This window comes from Hippichthys cyanospilos, chromosome 10 (assembly GCF_059441005.1).
Source record: "Hippichthys cyanospilos isolate Australia breed blue-spotted pipefish chromosome 10, RoL_Hcya_1.0, whole genome shotgun sequence".
Taxonomy (NCBI): domain Eukaryota; kingdom Metazoa; phylum Chordata; class Actinopteri; order Syngnathiformes; family Syngnathidae; genus Hippichthys; species Hippichthys cyanospilos.
The window spans coordinates 20709191-20722500 of record NC_142378.1 but is presented as its reverse complement, the minus strand read 5'-3'; the positions used below and the strand labels follow the sequence as shown (position 1 = coordinate 20722500).

Genomic DNA, 13310 nt, shown 5'->3' with positions numbered 1-13310 from the left:
GCCATGACAATTAAGAGGTGCTAACCACCAACTAGCGAATATGCAAACAGACTTCTGGGGCTTCACCAGGCAGTCATCACAGCCTTACTTGGGGATTTAATAAACACAGAATTGTTTTGTAATTTGTGGCACCCTTTAAGATGTAGATATATCTAGCTAGCAAATTACTCAAACCTATCAGTAACAATGGGGCTAGTAACAACAAAAAATAGGAACTCATAATTCATGCCCAAGTGCCTCACGATATCATTTCAGCAATACCCCCCCCCCAAAAAAAAAAAAAAAAAACAATCAGGAAAATTGGAACGATAAAAAAAAAAGTCAAACGCTTTATCTCTACAAGGCAGTGCAGTACAACATAGTTCTCAGACTTTACACATTTTCAGCAATTATCTTCAAACGTATATTTAGAACCAATTATCTAAATTCACTTTAGATGGACTTTTATTATCGCTGGTGTGAAGCCAAAACACCATAATTCACAATTTAAGCAATGTAATCTAGTTTTTTTTTAAGCTACATTATTAGGCAGTCCACATGTGTGGGTGTTATTTGCTTTTATTATTTATTTGTTTATTTATTTATTTTACAAATTATTGACTGGTCTAAAGTGTTGAAAATGGCTTACTCTCATCATGGTGCACTGCAAATGGTTAAACAAATGACCATTTTTGGTCATGCTGCCTTACACCAACAAAATGAACTTTTTCAAGGATGACATTTTTCGAGGACGGTTTATTATTCTTCACAAACATTTTTCAGTAATGTTTCAGAATGAATTCTTGTTTATCATTTGGACCAAAGGTCATTCCAGCACTCAAGTGTTGCACCAGAATAACACCATTGTGATGGAAACCTGGACCACCATCAGAGTGTGCATTAGCACTCAGGTTCAAAGACAACAAGGCCATAGTGACAGAATGGAAGGAAAGCTCCCTTGAACTTTTCAGGCACGTGCATCTGTTGGGTATGCAAAGCCCACTGCAGTCACGCCTTCCTGCAGTTGGCAGTGAAGCAGAGTTTTCCATATTACGTGCTATCACATGAGCCGGTCAATTCATTGCGCAAAAGCACTTGATGTTTTCAACATAACAGAAAAAAATACAAATTTGAATTTACTCCAAAAATCCCATCAAGACAATGTGTTTATGCTCAATACGCAATACAATATCAGTCTATTAAGACAATCCATTTTTACATTTATGCTTATTAGCTGATTTTGGCAAAAGGCCAGGTACTCCCCTGGTCCAAAAGTATTGGAACAGCAAGGTCATTTCCTTGGTTTTTGTTGCATCATTTATGCCCATTGGTTGTGTTCTGATATATTTTCCCTCATATCTCAGCTTCAAAATGGTTTGCCTTTCTCCCATGGATAGTACTCTGATCTTTGCAAATTCAGTTTTCACAGGTAAAATGCAAGGTTAAAAACAAGCACTATTTAAGTGTACCTCTGAAGATCCCAAATTGAGGTCTTGACTGTTAAAGGTAGGAATATTGTAAAGTTTGATAAATATCTGGTGTTCCAATTTTTGTGTCTCGTCCTGTATTTGCCATATCCGTTTCCCAAAACTGAATCTAGTATTTTTTAGAGGACGGCACCATTTCGAGAATGAATGTGACGTCAAATTGTTGTCAGGGCCATTCCAAGTGATATCCCAAATTATTGTTGTCATTGCCAAAAGGAAGTATTCTGACAAAAAGGTTAGTTGCTCTATGATCCTATTAAATTTTGCACCGACCCCCAAAAAAAAAAAAAAAAATCCTTCCGTGTTTGTGACGTCATCAACACAAGTATTCTTTTGAATAACACTTGGGAAGTCACCTAGTGCACAATGAATTTGTGATTGGACCGGTTCATTCATGATTCATGATAGCACGCAGAGAGAGGTAAAAGGTATTAGTAACTAAGGTTAATGGAGGTAGGAGGGAGAGAAAGGTGAGCAACTGACGCTGACTCGTACATGGATTCTCAGGAGATAGAGGACAGACAGATGGAGCAAAGCCCATCCATCCATCTATCATCTACTACTCATCTGAGGTCAGGTCAAGGGAGCAGCGGCTTTGGCAGAGAAGCCCATACTCCCTCCTCTCTCAATCCACTTGCTCTTTCAAGGGAATTCCCAGGCGTTCCCAGGCCAAGAGACATAGTCTCTTCAGTGATCGTGGGTTACCCCTGGGGCTCCTTCCCAATAGAACATGCCTGCTGACATCATTGGTTGACAAAGCCAACACACCACATCATCCACAAAAAGCAAATATGCCTTGCTGACAACCACCAAACTACAAACCTTCAATGCTGCGGCTATGCTTAGAATTTTTATCCATACAGCATAGGTAATGAAAAGAGTTCATGACAAAGGGCAATCTTGGTTTAGTCCAACCCTCACTAGAAATGAATCTGACTTACTGCTGGCATTGCAAGCCAAACTCTGACATTGGTGGTAAAAGGACCAAACAGCCTACATCAGAGGGTTTGGTACCACATACTCCTTGTTATGTTCTGGTAGGTATTTGATCTGTTCGGGTTGGTAGCAGGTTTTTCTTTTCTTTTTTTTTTTTTATTTCTAGGATTTTTAAATTTGTCTTTTCAAGGTCTGGACTTATTGGTGGGGCCTTGTTCATATTTTTAACACTAGCATGTCCAGGATTTGGCAGCTCTATGAAGTCCATAAGAGAGCCGATGGGCAGAAAGGATTTTAACTTGCATCCTAAATTGGCTGTGAGCGTCTAACTTTATCATGTAAATAAGGCACACTGTTGAACTGGAGTTGCAAAACTGAAAGTTGCTGGAAGGTCATTGCAAATGTAATTGGTTTTCAAGTCACAGGCCGCCCAAAACTAGATCCCAAACTTGTCAAGTTTACTTGCAATGTACTGCAGGAAACAGCAGCGGGTCTTCGACGGAAAAAGCTGTTCATGAATGGTGATGTATCGACCACGGTTGTACGATGCGATGCAGTTGGTGACAAATGAACCCCACACATCAGAAATTGCAGCAAACCTATCAGACTTTGCCCACTTAGTGCGGGTGGACTTGACATCAATCGTAGGTATTGCATGATGTCTTTGAAGCAGTTTTAAGACATGATTCAAATGAACTGTGGGTTTCCCAGGTTTGCTGACCAACAATCATGTTGTGCTGGCACTTTGGTGAGTCCGCGCAAAATCACTATTGCAATAAATGCCATTAGTTCAGGGGGGGCCCATAAACCAATCGACAAGCATCGTTTGGTGTACATGTTGAATAGTCGATTTGTTGAATGCAAAGCATGCCAAGAGTGAAAAAACACAGGAAGCTCTGTAGGTGACTTGAAATAATTCTTCTGACTGCAGCTGTTGGCTCTCTATCTGCAGCGTAAGCTTATATTAGGGTGAAATTGAGGTGCTTTCCTAACTGTTCTTCACGCCACCTTGCCATCTTATGCCATCTCTGTTACATCAGTCCCTAACCAAGCTCTCTTTTTTGACTGAGGATCAGTTTCCTCATCTGCAGAGTGAAAAAATATAAATTGTGAGCAATGGGAAAGCCAAATGTATAAATACTGATAGTATTTGGGGATATACTCGTCTGTATTACACCTTGTTTGAAAAGAAATATGAAAAAGGAAATATATAATATGAAACAAAACCTTACCTGAAGACAGCTCAGACTCCGAATCCGGCACAAGGTTTATATCTGAGTCATCTGAGTCAGTGTATATTATTTCTTCATGTGTTTGGCTGTACTTGTAATGAACTGTATGTTCTTTGTGTACAAAAAAACAATCTAAGCAAATCTTATATTGAGTGAAGTTTTAGGAGTTTTCTACCCCATACAAAAATTTTCTCTTGGTGAGAATTGAGAAATCATCTAGTCGCTATTCTTTATTGTCAATACTTACTTCGGCACTCCCTCTGCCTTTGACCCTTGTTGGAGACAACGCTATAGTTCGTGAATCCATCGCTATTTGGAGGCAATTTAGGAAGCATTTTGGACTGTGTGGACCATCCATGTTGATGCCTCTGGTAAAGAACTATGTTTTCTTGCCCTCAAACACAGATGTGGCCATCAGGATATGGTATGATAAAGAACTTAGAGCGGTGAAAGACCTTTATGAGACCTTTATGAGAATGACGTTTTTGCTTGTCCTATCAACGAAGTTCGACTTGCCAAACTCAAACTTTTTTCTCTATCTACAAGCACAGGAATTTAACAAAAAACAGTTCCCTCCCTCATTTCCCTAACAGACCCCCTGAAACATGTTTGAACACTCTTCTTAAAGTAAGACCCCAAAGTAAATGCATTTCAGTCTTATACAAAATAATTGACAAGATACTTCTCAAACCGATTTCAACTATGAGAAGAAGCTGGAAAGATGAACTACGATCGACCTTGTCTGAGAGAGAATGGTCCCAAGCCCTGGAGCTAACTCACTCATCATGGATTTGCGCCTGACATGTCTCACTCTCATTGTCCATGTGAACATTGAAGTTCCACAGCAGAATGAGGGAGTCCCCAGAGGGAGCACTCTCCAGCACACCCACCACGGACTCCAAAAAAGGTTGGTACTCAACTGCTTTTTAGCGCATGGGCACAAACAACATTCAGGACTTGATACACACAGGTGGTGAGCCAATGAGGAGAGAGACCTACCTCACCTTTTTGGGATGTGTGTCATGGATGTAGATCTGGCCATCAGGCACTCGAGCCTGACTCCCAGGCCCGGCTCCCCGGTGATGCGCGTCCGGGCAAGGGAATACGCCATCCAAATATATCACTCATCATGAAGGATCTATGAGCCGTACTAAGTCTGGTCCCTCACCTAGGATGTGTTTGCCATGGGTGACATGCAAACACTTCCACCATGGTAAGGTGACAGCTCATGGAGGGGAGCCAAGTTAGGGCCGGAAATTTGATCAGGAGTCTGCAGAATCTTGGTCAGACAGACAGGTCTTCTTACTGGGAAAACAACGTTGTCGTGGGCAGGATAGTTGAAAGCCAGGAGAGGCATGCGAGAGAGCTTAGAATTTTAAGACACTCTGACAGAGAAGACCAAGACAGCTAGACTTAAATAGTGGGTGAGTGATTAGTTGCACCTGGTGGTGATTAGGCTGATTGAACTGAGAGCAGTCTGACACGTAGGTGAGAGTGTGTGAACCGACAGAAGCTGGTTGACTGAAAAGAGAGCCTTTCAAAAGACTGACTGCTATGTGTTTTGTTTTTGTTTATTTGAAAATGATCATTTTTTCTTAAAATAAACACGAAGATTAGTGATACAATTCATGTCATACTTTAAGTGTTTAAGTGATCCTTTAATACTGTCTTCCTCTAAAATATTCAAAGTAGCACATTAGGCATGTTGGGTGTTATTTTGTGCCAAAAATGGCTGAATTTAGACATGTTGTAAAATCTAAAAAATAAACATTCAATAATTTCTTGTCTTTAGAAGATAATGAAATATGAACATGCAGAACACTTTACACACATTGGCTGACATATAAGGGACCTGAGTTCAATTCCAGCTGTCTCCAGCCTTCCTGTGTAGAGTTCGCATGTTTTCTCTGAGCTTGCATGGGTTCTCTACGTGCAATCCGGCTTCCTCCCACATTCCAAAAACATGCATAGCAGATGTATCGGGCACACTAAAATGTATTTAGGTGTCATTGAATTCGTGAATGGATGTTTGGCCCAGTGTGCTCTACGAATGGCTGGCAACCAGCCCAGGGTGTCCCCCAGCTACTGCCCTAAGCCAGCTGGGATAGGCTCCAGCAAGCCTGAGACCCTTATGAAGTACAAGTGGCTATAAAAAATGGATGGATGGATGTGTGTTCACTGCATCTGAAAGGTTTGGACAAAATCTCTCACATCTGACAAATCTAGTCTGTAGCACTCACCTCCACACTACTTCTTCAGCAGCTTCTTCGCTCCACCGATGCCCCTCCTTTCCTTCTCTCTCCACGCAGTACCTGTGTGACTTTTTTTGTTGCTCTTGCGCCAGAGCTATAAAACACAAAACTGTATGGAGCAAATACAGCATGCTAAGACGTCTTGCTCTGCAGGAGTGAGTACTGGGCGCTTGGGAAGGTGAAAGGTGAGAGGAGGGATGAACATAAATTTTCCAATGATTAAAATATTTTCTTTTCACTGAGCAGACTGCAACAAAATAAATGACATAGTATGGAAATATATATGTAATACACAAAAAAGGAGAGCCAGGTTCATTTTTTCAGCTACAGCTGAGAGCTTTTCTAATATTGAATAGTTTTACAAAATGCATATAGCACCCGTTAGCTGCAGTTTATGGCCATCAAACCATCACTGTCATACATACCAATATTTCACAATCCTTTTCTTCAACTCTAAAACTAAGATATAGCCACTGGTGAGTTGAAGCTTCCTGTAGTTCTCCAATAGGGCTGCAGATATTGAAATTTTGGGCATTATTTTTTTGTTCATTTAATTTAGCTCGGTGAAAACCAAATATAAACACGAAAAAATGAAACAAATTTTCACTTAATTAGTCTTTTATAATTATTATATGTTTATTTTTTTGTTAGCTATATCCTGATATTTTAGATAACTATCCCTCTATACACTGTGATCAAGATGAAGTGGTCATAAGCACAGAACACACATTTGAGTCATCCTAGTTTGTTCAAAAGTTATCAGTACGAACAGCACAACTGTCATGATGTCAGCAATAAAGTGTGCAGACTAATTTATGTCTATTGATAACATTGATATTTGACACTCAGCTAAATGCTGTAAGTGCTTTACAAATGACTATTATTTTATTTTATGATATTATTATTATTATTATTATTATTCTGTGTACTGTATTGCCATAAAAATAGGCAAAAGAAAGACGTTCTTGTGCTGTGTTGTTAGGGAAAGTCTCATGGTGTTTTAATCTTGCAAGATCTCGTTGCAAGATATTTCATCCCGTCCTTACTAGATTATGCCTTTTTCTTTGCAAGGCCTTAGCTTGGAGCTCACACACTAATGTGCCTTTCCTGGCTGTGAGCCAATAAGAGTGACTATCTCAGACACTACTTTGCATACAGAGATAGGGCTCATCTCATTTCTCATTTGCAACGTTCCTAGGTTCTGCAACATGGAAATTGATTTCTTGATTTCTTGAACATCGAGGAGCTATCACTGGCCATCTTAAATCGAGGGACGTCTGCGGAATTCTTGGAACTTGTTGATGGTGACATCGGAAAAATGGGCATCTACCAACGAGACCGTCAATGATACCAGATTTCAAATTCAAGTTTTAATCGATGTTTATTTCCTCTCTTGATTATTTGAGTTTGAATACTGGAGTTTTGCTGGGTGTCTGTGCAATACTTGATTCCCTAAAACAGTGCAACATAGTTACTCTGAACTTACGTCTTTCTAAGGTTTATTGAGATGATATTTGTCAAATGCATAGTTGGGCCAGATAAAGACAAGATTTGAATGATTCATTTAGTTTTCATTTCATCCCCGCAACATAATGCATAAACACCATAACGTTAGTTATACTATATTTAAAGTCATTGGGGATGGGGGGGGGCACATGGCACAGACCAACATACTCTTCCTGTATCTGCAGAAATGTGAAGCGTGTTGATATTTGACTTATTTTTAATCCCACATGAAACATAAAGCATACAGTCTACATTTGTGATGGTCAGACTTTTGAAATGCGAATGGTATATTTGTGACAATGACACACATCAATGTGTGATGTCATCTTTAGCAGACATCTTTATCAAAAGGTGACATTGATGAGCGATTGTCTCATTACCAAAAACCAATTAAAATGCCTCTCTCCTTGCTCCTTTGTCAAGCTCCTCAATTCTTGGAAATTCTGGGCTGATGCAAGCATGTAAACAGCAGAGCGAGGCGAGGAGCAAGCATGTGGATCGTGCAATTAAATACATGAGATGAGCCAATTTTTTTGCTTGTATCTTTCTTGTACGTGTTCTCGCATCCTTAAGCCACACAAGGAAGGAAAGGTATCCCAGAACGTGCCAGCAACATAGTCATTCAAATCACATGCAAAATTCCAATGAATGAAATGTGTTAAGCAAGATTTTGTACACATAAGCATTTCACTTCATGAAACGATGACTGTATACCACAAAACAATGAGGATCTCAGCCATGTTCAGCATTAGCAAGCAAAATGATGAATACATTGAAAACAATGAATGAAATCCACTGTGTCATGCTTAATCCTCATATCAAAAATGTTTCTCATCATTGTCTGTTGGTACCGACAGAATACCCACATCTTCAAATCAACTGCAAATACTTGTTAATTCAGCTGATACCATTTCATTCATCGAATCATTATTAATCATTTTTAATTTAAAATCCCAGATACATTTCTATTATACATCCTCACAATGAGTCACTCCAGGTTTCTGGTATCAAGTGTTTGACCACAGAGGCAGACAGTGCAGCCCATTACTGCAGAGAGTGCCAGGATAGCCAACAAGATGGACCACCAGTGAGCCTGTGGACACAAAAATCCGTTTAATTGGGGACCTGTTAACATTATCATATCCTAAATTTTTACTGTGTATTAGGATTAGGCTGGGGGATTAAAAAAAAAAAAAGCGATCTAAATTGAAAATATTTTGTGGAAATAAACATTTTTTTTGTTTTTGAATAATGGTGAGTGGGAAACCAGGCAACTTTTCCAACAAATTTCCTTATACCTCCCCCGTTCGCGGAGGTTCGGCACCGAACCGGCCTGTGAATAATGAAAATCTGTGTGTAAGTGAAGTGTTCCCTTGGGGAGAAAAAGAAAGTAAATAGTAATTATGAAAATAAAACACACGACACATGAAGGAGATGTGTTAGAGTACACATATGATGAAAGAACATTAGGGCGTTCTATAGGGGGGGGGGCTATTCCCACAGAGGTGCTACTAAACCCGGATGAGGATTCCAGATTCACCATGCTGTCTGGTAAAAGGCTGGTAAAATAGTCTAAAAGAAATGGGGAGAATTTTTTATTTTTTTTCCCTGAAATTCTTAAAGGTTGAAGACAAGTTTGGTATTTTAGCCGGAAACTTGAAGTCAAATCAGCATTTTGCAGGCCACATAAAATTATGTGGCGGGCCGGATATGGTCCCCAGGCCTCCAGTTTGACACCTGTAATCAATATAGATTAATTTGAGGGCCTTTTGCTAGCATGTTGATCCGAGATATACAAAGTCTAAGCATCTGCTGGCATTTCTCTTCAAACACTGAATGGTTTTATCACTCAAGTTCCAGTTTTGGATGAGATCAAAATACCAAACTGTCAATATTTCAAGAATTATAGCTATATCATTTGTTTGCCGCTTTTTAAAACCATATTCTTATCACCTTCATCCACTCTCCTAGGTCTTCAAACTCATCAATGTTGAGAAATGAATTCTTGAGCCTAGCGATGGGGCCGTCTGCATCCAGTAGACGGCAAATGTGGAATTTGTCGCAGTAGCCTTGGTTGCTCATGCACGGCGCCCCGCCCACCAGGGGCAAAGCCTTTCTCTTGAAGTGACGCGACAACACGGACGAGGTGGTGCTAGCACATGTCCCTGGCTCACCTGTCGTTTGTTCACAGAAAATATCTTTGGATAAATGTTCTGGTAAAAAAGGTTTGATGACATTCCATGATGTAATGTAAAAACTGAAATACTTTTTGCGAAATCAATATTTCCTTTAGATGTAACTAGGTTGCCAAAACAACCTGGCTCAAAGGTGACTTCTATGCAAATTGACATAAGCAGATGAATCGAGAAAATGTCAACAGATTTCTCTTGTGTGGATGGCTATGAGGTTACCGGGCTGTTGGCAGCACATGTGGCACTTCTGCTTCTTGGAATCACCTGGACAGTCGCACTGCTCCAGGTTGTGTTTCACACACGCAGACTCGGCACAGACCTGCCCCCACCCCCAACAAAAACAAATAAAAAGGTATTCATACATATGAATACATGTAGCATCGAACAGCATATTAGCACATTCATATTTGTAAATTAGTATTTGTGTAAATGTGTGGATTGAGTACGTAACTGTTAGAAAAGTTAATCTTTCTCTTTTAGTAATAGAAAACTCTAACCTGCCACTGTCCTGGCAAAGTTGATTACAATGATGTATGCTGAGAGGTTTTTTTTTTTCATGATGTGACTTTCTGACATTCTGCTTTTAGTCAATAATATTGTTGCATAGCCTATTAAGTGATGATGCAATACCAGTCAAAGGTTTGGAAACACCCTATGATTCAGTGTTCTCAACACTTAAAATTTTCTGAATTGAACTGTAGATTAATTCTAAAGTGATTGATGTTATGATGAACTCCATACATCCATCCATCCATCCATCCATTTTCTAGAGTCGCTTATCCTCACTATGGTCGTCAGCTTGCTGGTGACTATCACAGCTGACTTCGGACACTAGGCAGGGGACACCCACACACCCTGTACTGGTTGCCAGCCACACATCACAGGCCACACAGGGACAAACAACTATTCACACCTAAGCACAAATTAGAGTGGCCAATACACCTGCCATGCATGTTTTTTGGAGTGTGGGAGGAAGCCGGAAAGCCCGGAGAGAACCCGTAGGATGAACATGCAAACTCCTCAAAGGAAGGCCGGAGCTAGATGGATTTGACCTCGGGTCCTTTTTTAACCTGTGAGGCTGACGTGCTAACCACAGCGCCACCTGTTATGATGAAATAATGATATTTTTTCATAAACAAAACAAAAAGTTAGTCAAAATGGAATATCTTTCCCTATTTTATTTATTTAGTAAGTAGGTGCTTTTTGCCCAGATAAAAGCTTTGAAAATCCTGCTATCTGTTAGCTTTATGATATTGATGATGCTTTATAACACCCATTTCAAAGTCACGGCCCCGTGAGCCATATCCAACCCGCAAAACGGTTTGCTAAGGCCCTCAGGATGATATTGATTTATTATTTGCACCAGCTCGCAGGGCTACTGTGCTGCGGGCCGCTGGTGTTTTAACATACACCAGTACTACATTTCTCACAAAGGTGGCTTCATTCCTTTATTCATCAAAAGCTATTAGCTAGCATAACATCAAACGTCGACTTTCAGATTCCCATTGAAAAATGGCATAATCAAAGGTGGACACTGAGTGTTTCAAACATGGTGGGAGTCGGACTACGTGTTCACGGAGGTTGCTGGAAAACCTGTGTGTCTGTGTGGAGAAAGTGTGGCGGAAAGAACCAGTAGGCTATAATCTAAGATGGCACCATGAAACGAAACACGCGGACAAACACAATAAGATGGACGTGAAACAAAAGCTCCAGAAGGTGGAAGAATTAAAACAAGGTCTTAAATCTCAGTTTCTTTTTTCAGAAAAGCCAAATCCCAAAACGAGGCCACTGTCAAGGGACAGTTGACAGAAGAGGTCCCCCCTCAGCCTGGACATTTGCAGAGGGGGATTTAATCAACTATCGGACATGTCTGTATGGAAGGGCTGTCATGACTCCAAACCCGGTTCTACCGGAGGAAACCAAAGCAACAGATGATGTGTGGTGGACGCAGGCCAAAGGTGACTCTGTCAGGTAGGCCAGGGGTTCTCAAACTTTTTGCCTTGGTGCCTTGAATAATATCACCACATTCAGTTAATGTCCATGTTATGGGGGTTTTAAGCAAAAAAAGTTTGTCTTTTTGTGCCTGTTGAAAATGTAAAGTTACTCACCGTAAGAAAATGTTGCTTTATTTCTTGATTCATCCATACAGTAATATATTGGTTAGGTTTTCATTAGACTATATTGTGGAGCTTTTTCCTTTTTCAGTTTTTATGTTATTGTTGTTGTTTTTTTTTAGGTTTAATGAACATTCGAAGGGTCTGGCACTTTGCTTGTAGTTGATTTTTGATTTTTCTATTGGCCCTGCTGTGCATTTGACCCACCCCTGCTTTATAACCTGGACTGACTAAAATATGACATAGCTTTTTGCCCTCTCAATGTACATCAAACCATTTGAATTTGAAGTTGTTTTCAAAATTTAGACTGTTACCGCCATCTTCGATAGTCTGTAGTTGTCCTTTGAGCCAGATTCTAAAAAGAAAACTAATTAGCTGTTGTTGTTTTTTTTTTTTTTCTCACCCCATTCAGGCAGACACGAGTCCCTTGACTGCAGAGCGTGAGGTTTTCTTTTGGGCTTGGATCGGGACATAGAGGCGAAAGACCCGAACAAATGCTCTCCTTCTGACAGTCTGTCTCTTGGTCACAGGTTTGACTCTCTGGCTTAAAACTGCACTCCTGACTACAGCAAACCCCCTGACTGGGACTGGAAAAGAAGAGGCACATGTCAGCTGCGCAGATATGACATAACAGGTATCAAATTCTAGTCCAGAGGGCCAGATCCGGCTCTCCTTGTCATTTTTAGATCAGTGATGTGCTACAAGTGCAATAGTTTTTTTTTTTTTTTTTACCTGTACAAAACTTCCTATCAAATGATTATAATCAAAATGGGGCAATTGTTTTGCTTCACACTGGTTTGAGTCTTTCTAATACTTGACCAAAGGGAAACATCCTTTTATCAGTTTCAAAACATGAGAGCTACATCTAACGATTATTTAAATCATTGATCAATGTGTTGATTATTTGTTGATAAATCAATTATTTGATTAAAAAAAATGTTCCAATTTACATCTCTTTATCCTATAACGGGACTCCGCCTCCCAAATTGACAGTGAGCTGAATTAAGATTCAGTTCACATGGTTAGTCTAAAATTACAGGAAGTAGTGCAAAAATGATTTTTTTTTTCGAAATGAAAAAAACATGTTTTCAAATGTGTAATTGTGATTCAACACAAAAAGGATAAGCCTGCTTACATCAGATCAACTTCCCCTTGTCATTTCTGAGATCAGCTATAGCTTTCTACAAGTTTTTTTTTAACTTTTTTTTTTTTACAACTACATTTCATTATAAAATGTTTATAAGTTGAAACAGGGGCAATTATGTTGTATAAAGTTATTTTTTATATTTTATTTTTTACTTTTTGACTATTTCTGACAGTTTTTATTCAGTTTTTTAAAAATCTGAAATCTTCAAAACATTAGAACCACAGCTAACCATTATTTCAATCATTAATTATTTTGTTGATTACATTGTTCTTTAGTGAATGGAATAAAAAAGTTTTCATTTCCATCCTTTTTTCTAAAACAGGACATTTTTTTCAAATTTACTGTTACTGGTTTAGTCTAACCGGTCTGGAAAAAGAGCAAAAATATAAATGTTTTTCTTCCAAGTAGAAACAAATGTTTTCAAATATTTTATTTTGATTGAACATTAAAATAATAAGTTTACTT

General features: G+C 39.3%; 1 protein-coding gene and 1 pseudogene across 2 annotated transcripts in view; both read right to left on the bottom strand.

Annotated features, from left to right (window-relative positions):
* Nucleotides 1-2736: 2736 nt before the first annotated feature.
* Nucleotides 2737-3969, bottom strand: LOC148417499 (uncharacterized; annotated as a pseudogene).
* Nucleotides 3970-7591: 3622 nt separating this feature from the next.
* LOC148417498 (disintegrin and metalloproteinase domain-containing protein 10) overlaps nt 7592-13310 on the bottom strand; it is a 37337-nt gene continuing 31618 nt past the window's right edge. Inside the window, exons 12-15 of one of the 2 annotated variants that reach the window (XM_088426458.1) lie at nt 12102-12285; nt 9804-9903; nt 9346-9566; nt 7592-8485 (exon numbers count right to left, since the gene is read on the bottom strand). In XM_088426458.1, coding sequence (XP_088282584.1) covers nt 8381-8485; nt 9346-9566; nt 9804-9903; nt 12102-12285 — 610 coding nt within the window. In that variant the 3' untranslated portion in view covers nt 7592-8380. The remainder of the gene's footprint in view (nt 8486-9345; nt 9567-9803; nt 9904-12101; nt 12286-13310) is intronic. The other variant, XM_088426459.1, reaches the window with a different exon arrangement.